Source organism: Drosophila mojavensis, unplaced genomic scaffold, assembly GCF_018153725.1.
Source record: "Drosophila mojavensis isolate 15081-1352.22 unplaced genomic scaffold, ASM1815372v1 contig_74, whole genome shotgun sequence".
Lineage (NCBI taxonomy): Eukaryota > Metazoa > Arthropoda > Insecta > Diptera > Drosophilidae > Drosophila > Drosophila mojavensis.
The window spans coordinates 18986788-19014298 of record NW_025318899.1 but is presented as its reverse complement, the minus strand read 5'-3'; the positions used below and the strand labels follow the sequence as shown (position 1 = coordinate 19014298).

At 41.7% G+C, this 27511-nt stretch overlaps 3 protein-coding genes across 10 annotated transcripts in view; 1 reads left to right on the top strand and 2 right to left on the bottom strand.

Moving 5' to 3' along the window:
- Nucleotides 1–697: 697 nt before the first annotated feature.
- LOC6582954 lies at nt 698–7122 on the bottom strand. Its single transcript, XM_002008599.4, has 2 exons — nt 6575–7122; nt 698–3982 (listed from the first exon to the last, which is right to left on the bottom strand). Exons 1-2 carry the CDS (start codon nt 6717–6719, stop codon nt 1029–1031), a joined length of 3099 nt encoding a protein of 1032 aa, XP_002008635.2. The 5' UTR covers nt 6720–7122; the 3' UTR covers nt 698–1028.
- Nucleotides 7123–7182: 60 nt separating this feature from the next.
- LOC6582953 lies at nt 7183–9840 on the top strand. 6 transcript variants are annotated; one of them, XM_032731160.2, is made up of 6 exons: nt 7183–7349; nt 7417–7515; nt 7699–7937; nt 8341–8645; nt 8716–9227; nt 9293–9840. In XM_032731160.2, exons 4-6 carry the CDS (start codon nt 8408–8410, stop codon nt 9644–9646), a joined length of 1104 nt encoding a protein of 367 aa, XP_032587051.1. In that variant the 5' UTR covers nt 7183–7349; nt 7417–7515; nt 7699–7937; nt 8341–8407; the 3' UTR covers nt 9647–9840. The 6 variants fall into 6 exon arrangements, with proteins under 6 accessions (XP_032587051.1, XP_032587050.1, XP_043865644.1 ...); XM_032731159.2 differs by having other exon boundaries at nt 7183–7515; XM_044009709.1 differs by lacking the exons at nt 7183–7349; nt 7417–7515 and adding an exon at nt 7547–7633.
- Nucleotides 9841–11323: 1483 nt separating this feature from the next.
- Nucleotides 11324–27511, bottom strand: part of LOC6582951 (platelet binding protein GspB) — a 137065-nt gene continuing 120877 nt past the window's right edge. For 2 of the 3 annotated variants that reach the window (XM_032731954.2, XM_032731956.2), the window contains exons 3-7: nt 12698–15474; nt 12499–12627; nt 11996–12431; nt 11796–11942; nt 11324–11737 (exon numbers count right to left, since the gene is read on the bottom strand). In XM_032731954.2, coding sequence (XP_032587845.1) covers nt 11589–11737; nt 11796–11942; nt 11996–12431; nt 12499–12627; nt 12698–15474 — 3638 coding nt within the window. In that variant the 3' untranslated portion in view covers nt 11324–11588. The remainder of the gene's footprint in view (nt 11738–11795; nt 11943–11995; nt 12432–12498; nt 12628–12697; nt 15475–27511) is intronic. The other variant, XM_032731955.2, reaches the window with a different exon arrangement.

Here is a 27511-nt window from a genome sequence, read left to right as displayed (position 1 = left end):
TTGTCTAATTTCATTAGCTGCTTAATCACTGATCTTTGATCTTAAGAATATCTAAATGAATCTATTAGGCCTTTATTTCGTATATATTATGCTCATGCTTGTTCTTGCTCTCTATTTAAAGATCAGCTGTTTGTAGGTTCGAGCCTCTGATCGATGAAAAGCGCAAATTACATAGATCAATAAAATTTTAAAAGATTTAATAACCCACAGTCAGTTTATACTTTTGCGCATATGTTTGATCTACCAGAGCCTAATTGTCCTAGAGTAAGATAGAATACTTCTATTCCATTGACAAACAAAATTTCTTTAAATATTTAAAAGGGGTTTGAAGGCAAAGATTAACATATGAAGCTGTCCAATGTCAACTATTTGTATTTCCTTGAGTGCTACTGATCGTTCATTTTATATATATTATATTTTAAGCTGTCAATTATGATCTCTTCATATACAATAGATCATCTCTTACATATCCGCCTTCTGTCAAGTCTCTCTTTAAAGCGCAGTCCAGGTTATCCTCGATCTTGACAGTCGTGCAAATAATATAGTCATCTCTCTCTTTACCACACCTTTTTCTGATCTCTTTGCTCTACCTGAGCAAGCGACGATCTTGTTTACCTAGCCAACCCTAAAACCCTCATAGCCCAAATAAAAACTGTTTTTCAGTTAACAATAATATATTTTTATTCAATATAGTTCATGAAAAAAAAAATTATATATATTCATATATATATGTGTGTGTGTGTTTATGTCTTTGTGTAGTTATCTTCGAGAACTGAAGGCATATTCGAAACTCTCAAGGGATTGGCTTGAATAATATATATTCATATATACTTCACATGTAAGTGTGCTTAAATGGTAAATGGTAATGTAATAGAAATTAAGAGATTGGTAAATTAATATTTCGAGTAAACTTCATTTTCATTTTAAAAAGCAAAAAGTAAAAAATAGGGAATTCCTCGGAATTAGTTTTCATTTTCATGTTGTTGTTGTTAACTTTTCATTCTTATTCTATTTATTTTTTGGCACCTTTATAGGCCCAGTATGTCGACCGCCGTATCTTCGGGGTCCAGTGGCTCCCGTTTTAGGCGTCCCATGTCGAAGTCATCCGCTGCAATGGTGCCGGCCATGTCGGCATTGGGCACCACTGGGCGTGGCTCGGCCAACAGATTGGCCACATTTGATCCGGGCGACTGGCTGGGCGACCTTGCCTGGCCGCTGGCCGGGCTCACCTGGGTGCGGGCCAGGGTCGTCGTTGGCTTTGGCTGTGCTGTGTTCTTGGCATTGGCCACGATCATGGCACGCTTGAGCGGCGGCATGCCTGGGGAGATGCCACTTGGTGAGCCGCTGCCGCTGCCGCCCCTTACTGCCGTGGGCGTGGCAAACTCGTTAAAGACGTTGCCCTGGATGCTCGCAATCTGCGGCGTCTTCTGGGGCACGACGCTCGCCGACAGCGGCGACGGCTGGCGCTGGCCGCCGTTGGCGTTGACGCGGCGCATCAGCAGGCTGTTGGCCGCCGGGTTGGCCGGCGGCTGGGAGTTGGGCGAGTAGCGCGGCCGCTGGACAGGCGCCGCCATGGGCTGTGCTACGGGCGGGATGCGACGCTTGAGCACGGCCACGTCGATGTTGGCGCTGCTGGCATTGACTCCATTGACGCCCAAGGAGTTGGTGGGACCACCGCCGCCGCAGACCGAATAGCGTCGGCCCATTTGGCGCACCAGGATGGGCTCCTTGGGGGAGATACCCGTACCGGCCGCTGGCTTGCCGCCCTGACCGAACAGCTGGTTCAGGGGATCCAGCGGACGGGCCACGGCCTTGACTCCCACGCCGGGCACGGCGAACTTGTTGCTGTGAGAGGAGCTGCTGGCCAAGGGAATGGTGCAGCTGCTGCTGATGCTGTCGACGCTGTCCTTGCGCTGATCCGTCAATGATGATGGACTGGGCACGATCTTGGTATAGTTGTTCATCTTCATGATGCGATAGAGTTTCTTCTCGTCGCCTTGAGGCGTTGTTAGGGTTGGCTTCAAGGCATTCGCCGCCACGTTTGGCGTCTTGGGGGTGGCCAGACGCTGCGCCACCAACGGCGTGCCAGAGCTGGAGCTGGAGCTGGGCATTGGTATGCCGGCTGAATGCTTGGCAGCGCCCACCATGCTCACCAGCTCCCGTATGAGACGCAGCTCATCATCGGTGACATGATCGAACCCCGACGGGGTGTTTATATTGAAGTGTTGCACCTCACCGCTGGCTGGAAAGTCGGTGGCATCGTCAAAGATCTCGATCAGGGCCTGGAAGATCTTTTGCTTGAAGTGCATCTTCTGGCGCGGATTCATCTCCTTCATCTGCGGCCGCACCATTTCCAAGAAGTGCTCGTCCGAGAAGATGTCCTGGCACTCGGTCTGGTTGCCCCGCTCACAGCGCTTGATCAGCGCTATGGTGGGTGGGGTGGTGCTCACAATCGGCGAGGCGGTGATCGAGGCTGTCTGTGTGGCAAAGCTCGAGCTGGGAGTGGAATTGGAATTGGAGCCGCAGCTGGAGCTGGCAATGCTAGCCAAGCCGACCATGCTCACCACGTTGGACATGCTGGCCATGTTGGCCATGCTGTTTATGCAACTCGAGCTGCTCGTCGAGCTGTTGTTGGTGGTGCTGATCACCAGAGTGTTGCTCGAGGAGACGACCCGCTGTGGCTGTAGCTGCTGCAGCTGAGCCTGAGCCTGAGCCTGAGCCTGCGAGGTTGGCGCCGAGCTGGTTGCGGGCGACTTGAAGCCATCGTTGAGCGGCGCCGGCGGGCGCTGTTGCCCGGCGAAGTTGACCCGTGGTCCGGGTGGCGTAGCTCCAGCCAGCAGGCGTTTGGCCTGCGCATTGGCCGCCAGCCGTGCCGGGCCCGGCGGACGTCCAATGCCGTAGTTATGACGTGGCGGAATGAGTTGCACGCCCTGCGGCGGCTGCAACTTTGGTGGCATCTGGAGCGGCACGCCAGGCTGGCGAGCGAGCACCACCTGCTGGTTGACCGGAGCTGCGGCCCTCGGCCGTGGAAATATGTCATCCCGGGCGCCAGCCAGCGCTTGCTTGGCGGGCGCCTTGTTGGCCGCCTTTGGCTGCCCAGCGTTGGCATTGGCGGTGCTGCTGGCGGGCATACTGGCCCGGGGCACCGGCGTCATCTTCACCGGCGACGTGGAGCTCATCAAACTGTTTGCCGCCGCCATGGTCATGGATTTGCGACGCTGCAGGCGCGTCAGGCGCTGCTCGACGCTCGCCTTCTGTATGGCCGGGTTCTTGGTGCGGTTGGCGCCACGCCGCAAACGCCGCCCGCCGCCCATGCTGGCGGTCTCGTCGGCGCTGTCGTCCGCCATTGAGTCGAGCAGTGGTGAGTCGCTAGCCGAGGAGCCGGCCGGTTTCACGCCAATGATCAGGCAATTGGAGAGATTATTGCTGTTGTTCTGCTTGATGAAAAACTCCTGCTTCGAGTTGCCCACAGGCGAGTCCACGGAGGATGTGGGCGTGGCGGGGCCCTCTGATCGAGACTTTCGCTCCTTGTCCGCTCGTTTATCTGTGGCTTTATCCTTAGCTTGCTCTTTTTCCTTGACTTTCTCTTTCTCTTTTTCTTTGTCTTCCTGTTTTTCTTTCTCTTTCTCTTTCTCTTTGTCTTTATCTTTCTCTTTCTCTAGTTCTTTATCTTTAGCCGTCTGCTTGAGCTTGGCCAGCGGCTGCTCCTCCACTGACTCGTCAATGTCCTTTTGCTTGCCTTTATATTCCTCAATCGCTGGCTCTTTGCTCTTGCTCTTGCTATCTCGCTCGCTACTGCGCTCACTCTCCGGCGAATCTCTCTCGCGATCGCCAACCAACAGATGCGGTTTCAAGAACTGAAGCTCGTCGGCCAAGTAAAACCCTGGACGCTTCTGTCCGTTGCGTTGACGCTGATTGTCCGATGATATCCAACGCACGTAATCGTTACGAATCTGACGCCAGCGACGCTTGCACTTATCCGCTGAGACAGAGAGAGTGAGAGAGGGAGACATATATATAGATGCATTAGGAATTAGCAGAGAGAGTGAGAGAGAGGGAGGGAGGGACAGGCGCCTAGGTAATTGAACAGTGGCCTGGGTGGGTGGATTTTACGTAGCTACCTGCGCTAAAGGGCTAGGCAACCAAACAGATGTTCAGCTTAAGACGCGACCGCAGTATCTTAGCTCTAATCCTAACTCAATAAGTGTCATAAATGTAAACACATTCGATCTCGAATTACTCAAGTGTCAGCCTTGACAAAAATTCTTATTTCAGGGGTTTCTTTCTTCGAAAAATTTAACGCCTTTTAAAGTCTTCCGATATTAAACTACGATATCTAAAGCAAACAAAATAAAGGATATTGTTGTTTATTAAATAAAAAAATAAATACTAAATAAGAGCGAAAGCATCTACACAAATTTCCAATTTTTTATTAAATAAAATAAATATTGCTTTTCTGCATAAATTAATATCCGATTATTATTTACCGCACCCCAATAATCGACTCATATAGCCCAAATGTCTATATGTGTGGGAGTTACCTCCCAGACAAGCGCAGTAAAATTGATCGACTCTAATATTAAAATATACATAAATCTTATAAATTTTTTAAATAGGAAAGCTATGAGCATTTTACTCTTCCTGACCCGCATTATTATTATTATTGTTAGTATTATTTATTTATAAATTTTATTATTTATAAATGCGGATTTTCTATAAATGTCAAATCTGACTTCAATAATTCTGTAAATACTAATTTTTATATTTCAAAAGTTATACTAGAGTGATCTTAATATTTATTAAATAGCCAAAAAATATTAAGACAGGTGGACTGTAGGAATATCTCTTTTCACTAAGTGAAGAAAAAAAGTGTATAATAAAAGAGCATAACATTTCATTTTGGATATAATATAAAAATGATAGCCAAAGAGAATTTGCTATGAAATAGAATATTTCGAGACGTATTTAAAAAAAAATAATTTTGTATTTTTAAAAATAAAAAGATTATGTTGGATGTAAAATATATACATATCAAATTAAAAACACGTGAATAAAAATAGTAATAAATTGATTATCAATTTTTAATTTTTGTTTTTTAATTGATAAATTAATAAATGAGGGATATGGCAATTTTCATCTTTTTATGTGGTTATATTTTTATTAATAAAAATATATCTAATAAAAAAAATTCTTTATATATATATATATATATATATATATATATATATATATATATATATATATATATATATATATATATATATATATTTTTATTATTTAAATATTTTTTCATACATCGTTTATAGATTTCTGTCCTTTTATTATTTATTATTTATTTTATCTATATTCATATATTTAAATATTTGTGAATGCAATTTAATTATATATTAAGTCAAAAAAAGCAAAAAAAAATTTAATTATATCTTTCCAATTAGTTTAGTCTAAAATTAAAGCAGCTAACTCTTGAGTAATTACTGATTCTTTCAATAATGCGTCTATGTAGTAAACTAGACGGAAAACTCTTTACCAAAGCCAAATTTTTTATTTATGATATATGATCAGACATATTCAATAACGAAGCTTAGAACATAATTTAATTACGATCTCTAAATGTTTAAATTAAATTGATACAAATCTAAATTCAAAATAAAAAGACTTAATCTGATATATTTTGATTATTAATTAAACTGCTAATTCAACATTAAATTTAATGTAAATTTTAATTATATTTAAAGAAAACGCAGCTAGTCTTGTAAGCTCCCCACCATTTATTAATTTATAAAAATTAATTGTTTATTAAAATATTAGTGAAGTCAAACATATTTGTTATTTCTTATATCGAAAAAAGTACACGTCAGTGCTTAAAATGTTTCAGAATGTAACACCTAAACAACAAAAATGTTTCCATATCTTTTAATTGAAAATTTTCGGTAAGAAGAATATTTTAAAGAAAGTTTAATAATTAATAAGCCTCAGTAAGCTAGTCAATTGATATCTTCAAATTGGAATATACGTTGTAAGTTTTAAAGTAGCAAAAAACTCAGCCTTGAGACTCACACGACATTTCGATACGAAAACTTTTCTGTTCACAGACAAAACACTGCTGTCAAACTGGCAATGGCAAAAGTACAGTGACGACCAATTATATATAAATCGATAACTAAAATTATTATTACTTTCGATAACATTTTCCAAAGCTACAGAGCTTTAAACTATGCCAGTTCAAGTTGAGCGGAAGTATTTACTAAATTTATTTATTTAATAACAGCTGTTAAGTTGTTTTTTTTTTTTAATAATTTTTTAATTTTTTTTTTTTTCAAAGACAATCGAATAACAAAAAGAGCAATACAATACGAAAAAAAAATGTTCTAAATAATTCATATTTTATTAATTATCAAATATCGAATATATATTTCAAAAGTTTACATCGTTAATTCCAATTTGAATCGGCATGTTAGATTTGGTCATTTAACAGCACTGCATGCGCTGCCAACTCGCTTTCAACAGTCCAAGCAGCCGATACACGATAACGATAAGCGCAATTGCGCACGCCTCACTTTGCAACACTACTTACCAGGCTCTCCCAACTCTGCAGCGACTAAATCCCAGCAATTCTCTGAAGGCAATCTTTTTCTATAATGTTCATTACTTTCATCATACAATATCGGCTGATTTGCAATAGCGCGGCACAATTTTACATTTGATTTATATGTAGACATGGCTTAGCCACAGCACGCACACACCAACGAGCAATTTCAGTTGGTTTTTATATTTATTTCACAGCAAATACAAATCGAGCGAGAAACTTGCCGACACCAACACGCGTCGTATGTAAAACGAACTGACACAGCTGCGAAACTGACACACACACATACGCACGCATTCACTCATATACATTCTCACGTACATTCCGTCAGAGAGCGCGAGAGTGCTGAGAGAGGCGAATGCATTGGTGTTGGTGTGGCAGACGCTAGCTAAATTGGCAGGCCAAACTGGGAGGGTTGCATTGTTGCTGCCGTCGGCGATTATTCTTCGATTGTTATTTATATCCAAATCAAGATTGAACTGGAGTTTGCTAAAATTTTTTGTTTTTGTGCCAGTTAAAAACTTGTAAACGTTACTTCATACTTTGGTGAGTAATATTAATATATTGACTAACGCGGTTATATCTGTATTATTAAGCGCTTGAAGACCAGGGCTACATCACACAGCCAGTTCTACAATACATATATCTCTGCCGATCGAACATCACTGCCAGCTGTTATTATTGTTAAACGACTCGCTGTAGCAACGACTTTTAAGCTGGCAACGCCGCTCTTCATTCTCTCTGGGAGAGCAGTTGTCATTGTGTGCGTGAGCAGTAGCGTCGTGTAATTTATAAATGGTTTAAGGGTGTTTTAACACAATACTTTACAGATCCCCTCGTGTTTTTGTTTATGCTGACAGCGCCTATGTAGCGATTGAGTTGCGTTTTGCCGGCAAACTAGCTGTGTACGACAACATAAATTCGTTTGTGTATGTATGGTTTGTATGCATGTATTCATAGTAGATGCCAGTAAAGTTCAGTGTGTAAAGCATTGACTAAATGCCATTTATGGAACGTAAACTTGACAGCTGATAGTTGAACATTCTAGTAACTAAACACATTGGCATTACATTTACTGTCACATTTTCAATTCTCTTATCAACGCCTTACAGCAGCAACATCGTCAGTAAATTGCTGAGAGTGAGCGCGAGAGCAAACGTTAACCCAAATAAACTGTAAGAGTGTGTGAGCAAGCGAGCGTGCGAACGAAACTCAGCAACAACAGCAGCAGCAACAGCAATTTCACCGCGGCAGCAACAGCAGCAGCCACAGCGACAACAGCAACAGTAACAATAGCAGCAGCAACAACAAAACAAGTGAAAAGGCAAGAAACGGACATAACGAACTGCAGGTAGGTGAGCATATTGCAAGCCAGCACCGCGAGAGCTGGCGGATTTCAATAAATATAATTGTTGCTGGCATCCAGCAGAAAACGCGCGAAACAGCTGTTGCGCCCTGCAGGCAACAGAAACGTCCGAAACAGTTTCTGCATGAGCGTGGAACAACTGGAATTCGTTTCTCTTGTCACCTGCACGCCACGGTTTGTTTTGGCTTGCTTGAGTGAGTGAGTGAGTCTCTGCGTATGTGTGTGTGTGTGTGTGTTTGTCTGTGAAGAAAAGAGAGCGCAGAGAGCGACGTTGACAGTTGTTGCTGTGGAAACGGACGCAACCAAGCTGCAATTTGGTTTGAGAGTGTGTTGCTGCGCAGTTGACGGACGAGTCGAATAAATATTTGTTGTTTTTGTTATTTTGTAGTGCACGCAGCAACATCTGCAGCAACAGCACCAGCGGCGACAATATTAACAACAACGACAGCAACAATATGAACACACGACGCAGCACGGGCAGCATCAAAGCAAACAAAAGGAACCTCAGCCGCTTATATGTGGCAACGCTTACCACAAAGACCATAACACCAGAGCTGCATGCAGTGAATGCCAAGATCTGCCGTCTGGTGGAGCAGCATCCCTGCATGTACGATCGCTCCCATGCAGCGTACATGCGCAAATCTCTTGTGGAACAGGCCTGGGTGGAGATATCCAAGGAGATGAATGATACAGGTAAGTCTAGATTTTGATGCAATATAGAATTTGATTTTCATTTTCATTGAAACTCTAATATTTGTTGCAGTTGACAATTGCAAGGAGCGCTTCAGGAATATACGCACTAGCTTTGCGCGATCCATCAATGTGCAGCGCGGCTCGAATCGCGTTAAGCCTTATTACCTCAGCGAGGAGCTAGAGTTTCTCAAGAAGCACATCACACCCGGGGTGCCGGTGCCCGTGAAGGGCCGACGCTCGCGGGACAGCAGCAATCGCAGAGGGGACGACAATGACGAGTACGATGACAACGACGACGAGGATGTGGGCGCTTTGGTCCACATCAAGCATTCGCTTAGCAGCGACGAGCACGAGAACGAGAACAGTACGGACAGCTCGGAGTGGGTGGCTGAGGAGCATGCGCGTGAGCTTGTCGCCAGCCAGTTGCAGAACAAACCAGAGGCTGAGTCGCATCAACGGAGCGACGAGGACGAACAGAAGCCGAAAAATCTATTGCAGCCGAATTCAGTGGCTCAAACTTGCCCTTTCCCGCCCAAAAAGCGGCGACGCATGGCCGTCGATGTGCCGACCAAGTCAAACGATGTAAGCATGTGCATAAAAAGTCTTATATGTATATGTATATGTATATATTATATACCCTACTACAGCTGCCTCCCCCTCTGCCCTCTCACCTTTCACAGCAGCCAGCTGCTGTTGGCGCCGACACGGATGAACACAGCGTTGACAACAAATCCTCCATTCCGGACTTCGATGATGCCTTTCTGCAGGGCCTGCGTCCCGAAATGAATCACATGGACTTCCATCAGAAACTCTACTTCAAGCGCCGCGTCTACGAGCTGCTCAGCGAAATATTTGAGGGCGGCACAAAGGCGAACGGTCAACCACGTACCAATGGCCAGGCCGAGGCCGCCCACTCCACCATTCCTGTGCAGCACCTGGGCCTGTTGGGTCGCTCGCTGCAACTGCCCAAGCTGGCGCCCAAACCCTCCAAAGATCTCTAATTAGGCATAACAATTGAATCGCCTAGATATATGCCCAAAGATGGCCGCAGCTGCAGACGGCGCTGTGTTAACCATTTCGAATTTACGCTGTACAGTAATTTCCACATACCCATTGCCACTTGGGTATAGTTGTAGTTGTAAGACGTTACGATTTTTAAAATGTAATATTTACATTAAATACACATATTTTCATATAAAAATGTTTTCATTGTTTCGCATAAGTTCATATATTGTTTTTAAGTGGGTCAAGGAATAGCTCAAATGATTTGGGGGATTTTATTATATAGAGAAATATTATAATTTAATAATGAATAGATCTAGCAATTATTTTTTAGATAAAGCATTGTCTTTGTTTTTATGGAATCTACCGAGTCGATGACCAGGAAGTTACGTTTTGAAAGGACATAAATGACATTATAGTCAAATAGTTCCTTTGATTTGTTTCTTTCAGGATAAATAATTGAACTCTTGATTATTTCATTTTTTTTTTATGGATAAATTATTGAACCTAAATAATCACATAACTCATAATAATTTCAAATATTATTAGTTTACAATTAGCAGATGATTTAAAATTTTATATATTATCACCTTCTGTTTCATATTGTATACTTTAATTTTAAAAATAAAATATTTTATTCTTTATATTTTATATATCGTATTTATATATCATTATCTAATGCTCTGGTGAAATTAGTATGTGGCAGGCTGAAGAAGACATGACAGATCCCATAGAAAATTAATATTTTTTATCAGAGCGACAAGCTGAGTCATTTGAACGTATTGATTTCAGGAGATATGTATGAGAGCTATAAAGAGCTAAGAGTACTATTGTCAATTAAAGATCGTATGCAATATATATTTTTAGATACAAAAATGGTTATAAAAAAGTAACAAAAAATAGTAGAAAGCAATATAACTACGTTTTAAAAGTCCTAGTCAAAATGGATTTCTTCAGTTTTAAGCCAAGCTTTAAAGTGTTAAAACGCGTTGCATACTTTTAGGCTTTCCAGAAATACAAATGTACATTTAACAATTTTCAGAATATTATGCTTTACCCCGAAATTGGTTTAAGAAGACAACTCAGCTTATACATTTATATAGCATCATTAAAAGATATATATATTATCCAATATTTAGATTTATATTAATTTAGATTTATGATTCAGGAAAAAAATATCTATATGGGGATACCAATTCAGTTATGCCCCAATTAGCGAACTATTTAACTTTGAGGGTATATATTTTTCAGTTTGTATGTTTACCATATAAAAATATATTGCCACAAGTTAAATTCCATTAAAAAGTCATTTAAAATATTGAATAATTTGCATAATATGGTTTATTTTATTTATATATATATATTTTTTAGCAAATACTTTTGTAAATGTAAACATTGATTTTTGTTTGCTTTCGTTTAAACAATAAAATAATTATTTATATATCGTTCCCGCATAAATTATGGCATAAAATATATAAAATATTATTTATTTAATTTGATTTGCTTCAAACTTTTGCTTTTTTTTTTTTCGTGCACTCAGAAATCATGTGTAAACCAATAATATGTAAATGAAAATACCACTGTTACAAAAATTTTCATTTCTTTGTATCGTTTGAGAGAATTAAATACGTAAATTAGTTAAGATAGTTATGTACAATCAAGGGATATATAAAATATAAGTGTATATATGTATATATATATTTAATAGAGGACGCAGCCCCAATTCAAATTAGAAAAGTTATATCAATTGCACTTTAAATTATTTAAATATATATATATAGAGATGTATATATGATTACGATTACATGTATATAGATCGCTCTCTAAATGCAGAAACAAAACGTCGCAGCTCGCCTGCTCTCTTCCCTCTTTCTTCGCTCTCTCTTAAAACTTAAAAAATTGTGGCGCATTATCATTATCAAGCTACACTGTATATAGAATCTAGGCCAATGTAATTTTGACCGGACCCAGCGGCAGCTGCTTCATATAGTTCCAGGCATCGACGCGCGTCATTCTCGCCGTTGAGGCACCATTAATGCTAAGGATCTCGTCGCCGTTGCGCACCTGATTGGTCTTCTGGGCGGCACCACCTGGGGAGAAAATAGACTTTAGTAGTTGCACTCTGGCTGGAGCTGGCACTTGACTTACCCATGAACACCTTCTTGACAATCAACGGACGATTGCCCAACGGCGAGTCGAAGCCGCCCTCAATGGAGAAGCCCAGTCCACAGCTGTCCTTGATGATTTCCACGCAACGCGCACCAGCGCCAGACGCCACGTCTTCAGCTGCAATAGCAAATGGATATTTATGAGGATTCCACTAGATCTTTGGACTTCAGATCACTTACCCTGCGCACGTATCTCCGCGGCAATGGCATTACGTGCCTCTGCTGCACGCTCCAGCAGCTCACTGGTGCTCAGCTTGGCTGCATCTCCGCGAGAGAGCTGACGCCTTGCCCGAATGCCCGCAATGGTCAACTCTGCATCGTTGCTGCTCGCCTCGTCCAGCAGACTGGCCGGCTGTTGCGGACTGCTCGTGCCCGTGCTGGGTGTGCTCGGCGTGCTGGGCACGGTGCTGGCGCCACCCTCATTGGACACGATGTCCAGATCCAGGTCGAGCGATCGCGATGCCTTGTGGTAGTTGCGTTTGCGCTCATAGTCCAGCTCAGTCGGCTTCTCATTCAGTGAGCTGAGCGAGCCCAGCGAAGAGCGTTTCTTATTCAGGGGCTTGATGATCAGCGATTCGGAGCGCGTGGCCACGACGACGACTTCGGGACGAGGTGTCTGTGGAGGGGCAGAAAATTAAAGATTAGTTATATAAATAGCTGTATATATGTATATGCATGCCCACCTTGAGCACGCTGATCGATTCACGATGTGTTAGGCCTCGCATGCTCATGCCATTGACGGCCAAGATGCGATCGCCCTTCTTCAGGCGTCCGTCCTTGGCAGCGGGCGTGTTGCTCAATATTTTGTGAATCTGGCAATGAAGAGGATGCAATATTAGTTTGACTCATATATAAATGAATATATTTATATGGAGGACTCACGGTTATTTCCTTAGCCTCATAGTCGGAGCCACCGGCTAGTGTGATGCCAATGCTGCTCTCTGGCGTATCCCGCTGCAGGACTATGATGAAGGCTTCCGGTGTCTTCAGTGGCGGATCGGCCTCCTCGACAATCTGCTGCACATCTTGTGCCGTGATCAAGCTCTGATTGCTGCCCAACGATGAGAAGCTGCCGAACTCCGTGGCCGTCTCCTGGGTGGTGCTCACGTTCTGTGTGGTCGAGCTGACGCCCGAGGAGCTGGAGGCCAGCGAATCCAGCGAGCTGAAGCGCTCATGGTGCGGCTTAGCGTTGGCCAGGGCAACGCTCGTGATTGCCTTGTGCACGGGCAATGGAACTGGGGGCGTGGCCGCTGCTGCAGCCGCCGCCGCGCTGCGCTCAAATTTCTCGCGCAGCTCAGCCGTCGTCTGCGACTTGCTGGCACTGCCCAGGCCCAGCTTTGGCGTCTGCGTGCGCTGCGGCATGGGGCAAATCACAGGCTTGGCCTGCACCACGCGCAGCTTGGCCTGCTGCACGGGATCGGCCTTGAAGCTGGCCTTGCGCTCCTCATCGATGAACATGGCACTGATCTTGGCCGGCGTATCCGAGCGCCGGCTGCTGTCGTCCGTATCCGAGGTGAGCTCCACATAGGCAGCCACATTGATCAGCTTGTCCACCACCAGCTGCTTGGCCAGCTGCTGTTGCTGCTGCTGCTGCTGCTGTTGCTTGTAGTTAGACTTGAGCCGACGCCCGTTCAGGACGCAGGCCTCACCATCGGTGCTGTCGTTGTCGTTATCATTGAAGTTCTCCTGTCCGCGACTCTTGGCGCTGCGGCACTTGGCCGAGGCCAGGATGCTCTTGCGATTGCTGTTGGCACTGGCATTGGCATCGTTGCCATTGCCATTGGCATTGGCGCTGCCATTCAGCTGGCACTTGAGCACGCGCCGGGTGAGATCCACGGTGGGCGTGCTGCCCAGCGAGCTGCAGCTGGCCTGCGAGCCGGCCGACGAGCCCGACGTCAAGGTGGAGGTGTTGGAGCTGGCTATCGAGGTGTTTGTCTCCGAGCTGAGCGTGCGTGTCAGCGCGAACTTCTCCGGTGGCGTGGGCACGCGTGCCGTATTGGAGAACACGGAATCGGTGTCGCTCTCCTGATCGGCGAGGAAGCTCTGTTGCAGCGGCAACTGTTGCTGTTGCTGCTGCTGTTGCTGTTGCTGTTGTTGCTGTTGCGGGGTTGGCCGGCTGGGCACGCTCAAAGTGCAAGCTAGCGATGTCCTGGGCGGCTTGGCAGGCGGCTGCGAGAGCTGTGTCTCCAAGGGACGACGCTGTGTGGCCGTAAGGAAGCTGCGATAGCTGCTGCCATTCATGTTGCTGTTGCTAATGTTGCTGGCGTTAATGTTGCTGCTGCTGATGGTGCTGTTGCTGGCCTGCCTCAGCGGACGCATCTCGCCCAGGCCGCTGTCCGTCGAGTCCTCGCCACTCGCCGCCTTCACCTGACTCTTGATCTCGGGCAGATCCAGTATGGGCTCCAGCAGCTGCGGCCGCTCCGGTATGACTAGGCCGCGCAGCTTGGACAAGCTGCGACGCCGCTGCTCCAATATGTTGGTAATGGCCGCCTTCCGCGTGGCCGCATCGCCCTCGCCCGAGAAACTGATGCGACGCTCCATAGCCGAGGAGGTGATGCTGCTGCTGCTGCCGCCATGCGTGCGACGTGGCAAGGAGGCATAGCTGTAGTTGTAGTTGTAGCTGCTGCTGCTGCTGTTGCTGCCGCCGCCGCCGCCGATGCTGCTGCTGCCGTTGCTCGGCGTGCTCAGCGTGTGCAGCGAGTACATGGAGTCGGCCACATGCAGCTGCGGCAGCTGCTTGGCCAACTGGTACTGACGCTGTGCATCGTTCAGGTTCTCCACGCTCATGGCGCGCGTCTTCAGGGAAGGCGCTGGGGTCGAGGAGGCCGCCTCCAGCAGATTCTCGCTGCTCATGTTCAGTGGCTTGCGAGAGAAAGTGGAACTGGAGCTGGCTGTGGCTGGAGCTGGCGCAATGGCGTCCAGTTCGTTGCTGGATGAGAACATGGCTATTTTGTCGCGCACCGATTTCTCGGACTTTTCGTCTTTGCGCCAATCGCTGGGCTTGCGCGGCGCACTGGCGCTCAAGGAACGTTGATAGTCGCGCACGCCACTGCCGCCAGATGGCGCTGTGGCCGCACTCTCTGTGGCGCGTGCTGTCGGACGCGCATCCTCCATATTGATGACCAAATCCTGGCGATACATCTTACGCGGCACGGTTGGAGGCGGTCCCGTCTTGGGTAGCGGTGGTGCAGCGTCCAATTTGTTGCAGCTGCTGCTGTTGTTGTTGTTGTTGTGCTCGAAGCTCAGCTTGGGATGCATTATGAGCGGCTCACTGAAGTTGGGCGGAAACTCGTGGCCATCGGGCGGCAGTCGGGAATAGGTCGGTGGGGATGCGTAGCTCAGGTAGTCCTGCACCAGCAGCTGCTTCGTGGCTGTTGCTGTTGTTGTTGTGGTTGTTGCTGCTATTGCTGGGCTGCTCAGCAGCTCCATTTTGTTGTTGTTGTTATGCTTGGGCTGCAAGCTTGGGCCGAGCGTTGGGCACGAATTGGATGCGGACGAGGCCGTCGAAGTCAATGTGGAAGTGGAAGTTTTAGTCGCGCTCGCTGTGGCTAGTAGAGGCTTCTTGCTGCCAGTTGCTCCTGCTCCTGCTGCTGCTGCTACTGTGATGTTAACTGTGCCGATGCTGTTGTTGTGGTTGTGGTTGTTAAGGGTACCAAGATCTGTAAAGGGAAGCGACAGAGAGAAGGGGAAAGGCTTTGGTTAGCAAAATACACGAGGAGTAACAAGTGGATAAAACAAAACGAGGATATACAAGTAACTGGGAGGGAAGGTTATCGATAAGTGCAGGTATCGATAGGCACACGCGTAACTCAATAGATTTATAAAATATAAAATATACGTTATTTGCTTGCAAATTGTTGTTGATTATCAATTGTAATTTAGGTGAATATTATTTAAAAAACAGTATAGCAGGATACTAGATTGATAAATCGATAAGTCCAGCAACAAATTGTGAAGATCTGTATAAGTCCTATTGGTAAGTGACATAATAAATCGATGAATCGATTAACTTTATAGAAGACAGCTAGCTTGATTTGCCTTATCGATAAGAGTCCTAAACTTCGAAAAAATGCAATGAACAACTTATTAAGTTGTATTTGAGAAACCAATTATTCGATTAACAAATAATCGATATTTAATAAACACAATTACTGGCAAATTTATTATAGACATTTAATAGGGGTGAATGAGATCGAAGAATTGACATAATCATAGAAATTCTAATTGATCGATAACGATTATTACTTTGATTATATAATTGGTATTGCTAAGAGGTTAGGGCTTAGTTAAGACACATAAAACAAATCGTAGAGGTTATCAAAGGTTTCAAAACTTGTTGAGGATTGTAAATCACTTGGATATTGTTTTTGGTCTTTACAGGTAAACTGAGTTTGCGTAGTAAGCTGTGAATTGAAGATTTGTGCAAGAGAATTAAAGAAAAAAAAAAAAAAGAAACAGTTTAAAAAACAATTTCCAAAACTTATGTCTATTAGCCGGGCGCTAAGACTATAATTATAATAAGCCAAAAAACAAAAACAAAAAATTGGAAACTGAAAACGGAAAACTTTCGCCCAAAAAAAAAAAAAAAAGCGAAACAGTTGCCATTATGCGCTAACCCCTCTGCGACTTTAGGCACATCTTACGTATACTCCAAGAGCAAATAGATATATATATCTCAACTACTCTTCTAGCTGAGGGCAATTAAAAACCGCAAGAGCCGCAACATCTGCAGCAATATACATAATAATAGCAATAATAATAATAAGTAGCTATCATAATGCCAGAGACGAGCTGAGATTTAAATAAACAAATTATGGATAAACAAAGCTTTGTCTTAACTGAAAACGGAACAAAGGCAAAAAAAACAAGTAAGAAAGCTCTAGTCGAGACTGCTCGACTACGAGATCCCCTGAACCCTTGGAGCAATAGATATTTCAATAATTTTTCGCGTCTTTCAGCTTATACAAGAAACACGCACACACACACACACACGCACGTACGCACACACAGGCATACATACACAGACAGGCATACATACAAACACACGCATACAGACACACATACACACACACACGCATACATACACAAACGCATACACACACACATACACAAACACATACACACACAAGCAACCACGCATAAACACGCATGGGCTGCAGTGTGCGCTTACTATGAGAACTTAATTGTTTAATAACTTTTTTTATAGACGTACGATCTTCATGAAACTTTTAGATTATGATTATAACATGAATATGCATGTAATTGCCAAAGCACAAGTCTCTAGTATTTGAAATACGCTTTTTACAAAAGTGAGGGTGAGGGGGTGAATTTAGAGGTGGGGGGTAAATTTTAACAAAAACCGAAATTGTATAAATTGCATATAAGCATACATTAAAAATTTGGAGACTTTAGCAATAAAGGTGTAGAAGATATAATTTTATAACTGGGTTTCGATAAGGTTTTTTATCGATAAAAAAAGATCGAGATGAGTTATCGATTTTTAATGATAAACTTGATATGCGCGCTGTAATTACGGACATTTTAAAAAAAATTTGAAGTCTCTAGCTCTTATATCTTCTGAAATCGACGCGTTCATACATACGGACAGACGGACAGACGGACAGACGGACAACAGACGGACAGACGGACAGACAGACGGACAGGGCCAAATCAACTCAGCTCGTCACCCTGATCAAGAATATATATACTTTGTGGGGTCTGCCACGCCTCCTTCTCCCTGTTACATACATTTCAACAAAACCATTATACCCTGATTTCCCATTGAAAATGGGTTCAGGGTATAAAAAAAAAAAAAAACGAAAAACAAAAAGCGAAAGTTTTGCTAATGAAGAATAGAAAAAGTTTTGGTTTAGGTTGACAGATTTTTGTTTGGATTATTTCTCCTTTTTTTTTGGCAACTTTATTGCGTATTCGGGTCAATCGTTAGGGCGAGTTGAGCACAAAGAAGATGTGGAAGAAGAAGACTCTAGTCTGCACAATTTCACTGATTGAAATAAGAAATTGGACTGCCTCGAACTAGGCGTACGCCCACATATCACTCACACTTCAAGGCATCTTCACATACATGAAGTAATTTGCATTTTTAATTAAGCCAAGACAAGAATAAGGCAAGAACAAAAAAGCGAGGCTATCTTTCCATTAAAATGAAAACCGCTGCGTGCTTCTATTTTTTATTTTTTTCTACACTCTTTGTTTTTTTTTTGCTGGAAATTCTTTAATTCTTAAATTTTTTTGCGGTTCGTTGTTGGGTTTTGTAACTGAAGTTCTGTGCGCAGTGTTAATGAACTTTCGGCTAGCCAAAGAGCGGCTAAAAAGAAATCATGTACGTATAATATATGTACATATATATATACGTACATATATATTTAAGCCGCATGTGCAGAAACTCTGGCAAAAAAGAAAGAACTGTTGAATGTTTAATATCTAAAGGGCCTCAAGGGCGCCGAAGACGCAGACCTAGAAAGTGTTTGCGCTTGTTTGAAAGCCAGCCAAAGAAACCCTGAGGAATGCAGTCATTTCATTTCATTCCATTTCGTTTCATTTCACTTGATTAATCAGCAATCGATAAGTGCGCAAACATTTACTTATCGATGAGGCATAACTGTCACATATTTAACATAGATATCTGAATGCATGATTCAGCGAGACGAGTGACACAAAGTCTATTGCGGCGACTACGTCATGGCTGTCCACTCACTCATGGCTAAGATTAGATTTGGTGTAATATTTTGTAGTCATGTCACTTGGCACTTGGTTATCCCGCTTGGTCACCCCGCCAGCCATTCCACTTGTCGGCAGCTAATTGGCTTTCATTATGGCCACATAATATTTAATAATAATTGTTATTATTAATCTAAAAGGCCCTTTGGGCGCCCATTGAATACGCTTAGCCATTCTGATGCCACGCTTAATTAATCAAATTAGCCAAAGTTGGTGGGGAATATGAAAAAAAAAAAAAGAAGAAAAACGAATTCCCTGAACCTCGACGAACTCTTAGACTGAGAGATCGAACTCGCAGGCCTAAGACAGGCGGCAACAATTAATCTTCAACTCTCAAGTGTAACATGAGGCGCCCCTCTCGGTTAGGACTTTTGATATTTGCCAGCTGGCAGTTGGCAGTTGGCAGCTTGGCAGCTTGGCTTTTTCTTTGTTGGCCAAAAAGCCGAGCGGAGCGGAGCTTTTTTTTTTATTATTATGTATGCATATCGTGGCTGGCCGGCCACCGATTCTTATCTAATGAATGTTTTATGTAGGCGCAAATGAAAAATAAAAAATAAAAAAACAAAAACAAAACCCGACTTGACTCGTTTCGTTCGGGACACCTGCCACAATTTTATAATTTGTAATCTTTTCTGATTGCGTTTCCCTGGCTTTATTTTTGGCAATTAAATAACACCGTTGCTGGAGCTGGAGCTCACAGCTCTCCATTAATATATAAATATATATATATATGTATATATACATATATATATTCTCTTATTTTTTGTGCACCTTTAGCTGCCCCGCTGTGCGCTCTGAAACAGTCGACTGGCTACATTTAATTGTAATCTTCAGGGGCTCTCGGCGAGCGTTCGCCATGTGAAAGGTTAAGAAGATTATTAGAGGTTCAAACTTACAAGATCAAAAACAATAAAAAAATAAAAATAAAATAAAATTGGCAATGGGAATTTGGGATTCGAATTCGAATTCGAATTGAGGAAATGAATGGCGGCCGTGCACACAAGTGTTTCATGTCCAACGATCAACTGGAAAGTCGTACAATTCTCGGTACTCCACAAATATCAAAAAACGATTCTTGAAAGCTTCGGCGCGAGGCATTTCCGTGCTCGAGTCGACGCTTTTGAGTACATGCCAAAGTGTCGTCTTTAATTAGAAGCGAGTGAAACCAAAGCGACGGCTGTCGACGCTGTTGGGAATCTCAATGCTGAGGAACGCTAAGCTACGCTTTAAAGTTCTTTGGAACTGGCTGGCATAACTCGAAACTTGCTCTAATAACTTCCGCTGCTGTGATCAACATGCGACGATTATTGCATAAGACTCTGGGAGCACTTGGCGAGCACTGGGCGAACTGTGCGGGCACTGCAGCGCCACCTACCGCTGATAATTATAAATTGCATAGTCTTAGACTTGACTTTTCCCACAGTTTTCCTCAATGAGTTTTCACAGTGCTCCCTTCCATTTGGCTATGGCAGAAAAAATTCTGTAACAAATTGCGCGCATTTAGCGCACAAAATGCCACTTAGAGTTGCGCCCCTCTCTGCGCTTCTCAACGTGGGAATTGCTGTTGAAAATCGGCTTGCGTGCTGCTTACCGTACGTAAATAATTGAAATTAATATAATAAGTTTTTTTTTCTCCTTTTCGTTTTCTTTGTTGTTGTTTTGTTTTTGTACGCTTTCAGCGATTTCTTTAAAACATTTTATCGCTCGCATTTTACTCGTGTCGGCGTTCCCTTTGACGTCCAAGAGACGTGAAACAAAAACAAAAGACCAGAGAATAAAATGGTTAAAAAAATGCGTAGATTGGTAGCCCGCACATTTTTCTACATGGCTAGCATTCTGCGCTGATTCTTCGTGGTTTCTGATGCTTTTTATTATTATTATTATTATTTATTTTTTATCTTCTTTACTTCTTTCAGACTCTTTTACCATTCAGTGGACTGTGAAGCAGGAGCTCGCGCTCACATATTGTTTCCAGCTGGAGCCAGCCGTATGGCATATTTCATTTTAATTATTTTATTAAAGCCTCTCAGCTACAATGTGCAATTATTTAAAGTGTTCAATGCGTCGCTTGATGGATGGATTGGATTGAAGAGTTTCGCACCACAATGCCCGAGGTGTCCAGCCCCCATCCTTAGATCACTCAGCGCCCAGCAGAACTACACGCAGTTGTCGACGCGTCGTCGAGCTCAATGCATATTAATAAGCTTTTACTAAACAAACTCTCGCAATTTTCTGCTTGATCAGCAGCTCCTAAAACAAATTTAAAGCTCGTTAATTGCTACGCATTACGATAAAAAACGCAAGACTTGCGTATTATATAGTAGATGCGTATTTACATTGCTAGAAATAACTTAAACATAAGCCAAACAGCTGCTGCAGAAACAGCCGGTTCTTTGTGTACAAATATATTTAAGTATATATACATATACATATGTCTATGGAGGAGTTACTAATTGTAGTCGTTGACTAATACCCTGTCAAAATGCTTTTCAGATAATTATTATACACGAGGTATATAAATTTGTTACACCAGGCAAAGAAATTTATGTACATATGTGAAGTCAGTCAATTTAATTTTTATATGTCATGAAATTAATAAAAATAAATTCTAAAAAATATTTAAATAGTGTAAAAACATGTTACAAATAAATAATAATAATATTTAAAAAAAAAAAAAAATTATATATAAAAGTATTTATATATATTTAAGCAATAAAATAAATAAATCTAAATGTATTTCTATTTATTTTTCCTTTATTTTAGAATTATTTTATTATTTACAACAAAAAGTAGTAATAAAAATAAATATACAAATTTTTTTTTTTAAATTTAAGTAATGGAAATCCTTTTTGATTTATTTTATTTACTACATTTTATTATATGTAATTTAGTAATTTAAATTATTTATATTTAATTTAAATAAATAAAGTTTGTAAATATCCCTTCTCTATTTCTATATATATCTCCGTTCACAGCCCAATATGCCCCATACTTCTTACACAGCTAGGGCATATTTAAAAAATTCCAGAGCATTTCTTTTATTTAATAAGAGCAACGCAGCAGACTACGAAGAAGAAGAAGAAGAAGCAGCAGCAGGAGGAGCAGCAGCAGTAGAAACCGCTGCTACAACCGACTTCTTGGCGGTGGCCAACAAAATGTTTCAGGTCTTAACTCCTTGACTACCTCGCTGTCTCTACCTCTACCTTTCCCTCTCTCTCCCTCCGCATCTATCTCTCCCTGTCTTTCGTACTGCACGCTGGCCGTTTTGCATTTAATGTGTCATGCAACGCTGCATAGCGGACGCTGCTGCTGCTGCTTCTGCTGCTGTTGCATATGTTGCAGCAGTTGCAACTTCTGTTGCTGCTGTTGTTATGTGGCAAGCGCCAAGTGTTGCAAACAATGCGATGAGCGAGCGAGCGAACGGGCGAGTGAGTGAGCGAGAGGAGCCGCCAGAGGGGCTGGAAAAACTGCTTATGCATATGGCGAGGAAAATGTGCTGCCAAGAAAAATGCGAGCTTCAATTGCTGAGTGAGGCAGAGAGAGAAAGAGCGAGAGAAAACAGTGAGTGAGAGCGGGAGGTGCAAAGAGGGCAAGCAGAACTGAAGTGTATGCCGTTGCATAAATATCGAGCTAAAGTGCCATGGGTAGGGGGCAAGGTAACTGTCGAGGTCTCCCAGCAGCAGCCGCCGTAGCAGCGACAGCGGCAGCTGCTGCCACACACGTTGCACACACGCACCCAGCGGCGACTGCGACGTCGACGGCTTTCGGCTTTCGGCGACTTGGCTTAAACGCATTTTTGCCATTGGCAAGAGCCAAAGGCATGGCAAACAGACGGGGAATGGGACAGGTAAGCGCGTTAAGCGCGTTAAGCGCGTTGTGAATTATATGTAAGATAGTGCAAAGCAGGTGAGAGGGAGTCAGAGAGAGAAAGGGAGAGGCAGTGAGAGGGAGAGAGAGAATGTAGGCAGACTTCAAGGAACATTTCAATGCTATTTACGACGCAATTTCGCATAAGGCATATACTAAAATATATATATGGCAGAGATGTCTACTTCTGAAATTTACGATGAGTTTTCTCCACTTTTTATTTCGTTTCGAAGCAGGAAGTGAAATCCAAAATTCGAGAAAATCTCCAGCTAAACAGCAAAAAATATATACTCAAACTCTAAATTCAAATTAAACCAACACAATTTGAAGCCCTAAACACAGCTGAGAGGTGCAGTTCAAACGAATTACGATCGCATCACATCACATCGCTTCGCATGTAAAAATGCATTGTCCATAAATTATCATTATCAAAAGAGATAAAAACAAATAAATCTTTGAGGCGGCACAGTAAAACCTGTCAGCGAGTGGACGCAATTTAAATAAGAAAAAATAAAAAAAATTATATATATATACATAGATATATTTAGCCACGGAAAACTAATTAAAATAATACCAAGAAATTACGGAAACAACTAATTGGACTACTCGTGGTCTAAAGCTTGCCGTAACACGACGAGGAAGAAGAAGAAGAAGTCACAGAAGTCGGAGAAGACGGAGAAGAAGCTCTATAAAACCGGAGTCCCTCACAGTTTGACAATTGTTTAGCTTACATAATGCCGACTCTTTCGAGTCTTGGCTAATAATGTTGTTGATGGCTTTTAATAACCTACCTGAAGAAGTTGAGTGAAATGAAAAGAAATGGAATGGAATGGCATGGCATGGCATGGCATGGCATGGTATGGTTTGAATATGTCAAGAACCGTAGCAGCAGACGGCGGCAGAACTTTGATCTGCACAAGTCGAAAGACTTTTAACTTTGGCATCTCAAATATTGCAGATCGAAACAATTAAACGGCAATCGGAACAATTAAATGTTTGCAAAAGGCAGGCCGACAAGAAAACAAATGGCCAACATGGGTTAATTACTCTCTCCGGCCCAGTCCTATTCCCATTCCCCCATTAACTCGTTCCCCCATTCCCTCGTTTCCCCATTCCCCATTCCCCATTCCCCCATTCTTATTCTCATTCCCATTCTTAATCTTCCTTCTTTAGAGCAGTGTTGAAAAAGGGCGTACCTGGCAGCTGAGTGTTAAGAGAGAGAGAGGAAGTGAGGATGGAGAGGAGAGTGGAGGATGAGTTGAAGAGAGCACGCTTCGCTGCGCAATTTAAGTGACTCGAAAAAGGTTCAAAACTATTAAAAGTTTTGCTGTGAATACCCCGTAATCAGAATGCAGCTAAAGGCATGCTAATTATATGCGAAAGAGCGCAGGCAAACCTTTCAATGGAAGTCAAGAAACAAATTAGTGCTAGACTTTAAAGAGAAAGACAGAGAGACGGTCTTATATAATAAATAGAATGTATCTTAAATAATTATAATGTGTGTTCTTTGACTGTAAAATCTGTAAATTTGTCTAAATTTAAGAAATGAATATTCGAATGAGATTCTAGAGAAATTCAATTCGTTCACTTTGATATTTTTTACAGGGCATCTAGCAGTCCTGCTCTATATATTGTATATGCATGAAAAGTGCACTCAATTGCGGCATGATTCTCATTTTTTTTTTTGTGTTTCTACCATTCGAAGATCGTTGTAGGCACTTCCACCTGTGACTGTGACGCGGGCTGTGATCTTTATCGAGGCACAGCTGGCACTTCAAGTTCATTTTGGGTTCAGTTCGGTTCTTGTTGGGGTTCTCTCGCGCTGTCATTGTTGCCCCTGAGGATTTCCATTTGAGTGACTCGCTAGGCTACAGTAGCCGGCATTTCGGCTTGGAAAAGCGATTTAATATTTTTCCCAAAGACAGACGGCATTGTGTTTTCTTATCAATTAAAGCGTGACCTTTGTTGTGGTTTATCTGAAGCGAATTAGTTCGGCCAGCCAGGTCGGCTGCTTTATGGTCTAATTAGTTGAAGAGAAACCTCCGTTCATTTCGGTTCATTATGACTTCACACACACACACACACACTTACACAAAAAGCAAAATAATAATAGACGGAGGAGAAAGAAAGAAAAATCAAAACTCATTCGTGTCGCTGATGACATCAAGCAAATGTTTCCATCACCTTCCTGGCTATCAGCGCAAGTATCTAATAAATCGAGCACTATCAATATAAATTGTGGCACCTTCTACAGCGACAAGGGCAATCAGGTAATCAAAGCATTCAATTGTATTCAGCGGACGTAAATGGTGATGAAGCCTACTTGGAGTGTTCTGATGCATCATTGGCTAAAAACAAATTGCTACAATCAGACTCTATAAATAATAATATTAACATTTCTCTTTTTCATTCATTCGCATTTCACACTTGAACAGCAATAATATTATAAAGGTATTACTATAATGACACCTGCCAAATGCTACTAACAAGCAGGTGACATTCAAGTCGATTACCTTTGCTTCTTCTTTTTGCCAAGCACAAATTTCATTAACAAAGCAAACGGTGAAAATGTTTTGTAAAGACTTTATAAAGAAATACAAACGGAATGCCTTTTATCAATTTTGTACCTTTTTTTGTTTTTTCTTTCTAATTTTGTTTAAATTTACATGAATATTTCGATAAGGAATTACACAAATCGTTACATATAACAAAATTGTTAACAAATTGTCACGTTTGGCTGTGTTTTTTTGCACAGCGACTGTCATACTGTTATATTGCCCATGTTGTTATATTGTATTAAATGTTTCGCATTACGACAGACCCATTCAAATATACAGAAATACATACATACATATGGTATTATAGAAAGGAATCTGTTCTAACATTTATATTAATATTCCTTTTAAAAACAAGTCTCTACTATACTAAAACTGATTCTATTTTATTTTAGTATTGATATATAAACTCTTATACCAGTTAACCGTTCTACTGTTATTCTGTTTCCAGTTTTTATGCAATTCTTTTTTACTGGTCTACTCTTATACATTTATAGACTTGTACTGCTATACAGTTATACTATTATACTTTTACACTGTTATTCTGTTTTTCTTTTATACTGTTAAGCATTATTAAAGTATGGGAATAATAACACGTTTACTGGGTAATTCAAAGATGCGAACATACAAAGATTCAAATTTTTTGCTCATGTTCGCAAATTATTAAAGTTTAGCTCTGGGCAAAGTTTTCACATATTTACTCATTAACTGAATGATCGTTTTCACTTTGATGTAATACCGATACGATCGGATCCGTTACGCTGCGTTACGATCCTGATGTCGCAAAGCTCTTTAAAAATGCCAAACACAAAATGCCCCAAAATAAAAATTAAAAAAAAAAAAAATTAAATTAAACCAAAAGCGAACGCAATAAAGTAAAAAAAGTTGGACTTATAAAACAATTTCAATTGGTTCGCGTTTTGGGGCATTGGTATTTCCACTCTTATCTCTACCTCTCCATGCACTGAGCTCCACTTCGGCCCTTTTTGTCGAATTCTTCGCTTTTGTCTTTTTTTTCGTTTATTTAATGTGAAGCGCGCAATTTTCGTTGACATTTGCAAATTCTTGTCACAAACGCGAAAAATTACAAACGGACAAACATATAAGGCGTATGCTTGTATAAGTATATGTATCTATATAGATACATAAAAATAAAATCAGCAACAAAAACAAATAAGGCGAATCATAAAAAAATGTTTAGCTTTCGAGCGAATTTCAACTATTTTGTAGCCGCGGCCTCTTTTTCGAAATTCATTTATTTTTTATACTCCACATAGAAAGATTGCTAACGGAGTATATTGATTGCCGCTAGAGACATTGAGCTTGATTTGAATTTCCTTAACTAAATCTTGTATATAATATAATATAATAATCTTGTAAAATATTAATTTAATCATTCGTTCTACTTCTGAGTATAAGATCTAAATCTAAACTAGTCTTAAACCTAATATTTACTGTGTAATTAATTTTCATTTTTCTATTTATTATATTATTTTAAAAATTATTTTAAAAATAAATATATATATTTATCAACATTCTTCTATATCTTCACTTCACTAATTGAAAATTCTACAATTAAAAAAACATAACATTTATATAATTTTAAAAAGGCAAAAGTTTATTCTATTACTGTTTTCATTTTCATTTTTGAAATCTTCTTTATAGCTCTAAAGATCTTTATTATTTAACAAACAGGGTATCACGTAGTCTATAGCAATATTTGTTTTAGACTCATATTTTTGGACAGCTGGAGTTGCACATATAAAACGCAAAGCGCATCGCCCTCTTGACCACGCCCACTTGTGAACAATTTGTGCATGTTTGAATGCAAATATTTGAATGAAAGCAAACGCAAGTCGAGCGACTGTCAGCGGGACGGCTGGCTAAGTTAAGTAGGTAAATGTTTATGGTGCGGTTTATTGTATTGTTTCCACTGCATTTGACGACAGCAAAAATCAAAACAACAACAACAAAGAGAACTTGTGGCCAATGGAGGGGCTGGGGCAGCCTTAACACCACAATATATGTATGTATGTTAATTCCCTTTCGAAAGTAGTTCAGCATTTTGGCATTTTAACATTTTAACATTTTGGCCAGCAAATATTTGCCAATGGCATACAAATGCGAACTCTTTGTCTCTGAAGAACACGCGAGCTGTGTTGTCTCTATGAAAATGTGTCACAAATGATGTCGGCCAGAGTTGCCCCCACAATCCAATGACAAGGCAACTTTAGTGTGAAAGGTTGCTAAGTGTGACTTTGCAGACAGACAGCGAGACAGAGAGAGAAAGAGAGGGAATCACAAAGTGGGCTAAAGATTAAGGAAATGCCAGAGAGGAAGTCAGTGGAACAACAATGAAAAGACAACAAATTAATGCAACAACTATACATATGTATATGAAAATAAAAGGAACGCTCCACTTGTCTCAATTTAACATCATTAAAGGAAGCCGAACAATATGTTGCTGAGCTGAAAGAGCTTTCACTTAAAGTTCAGGCAGAGCAGAACAGAGCAGCTTATAGAAATGTGATTA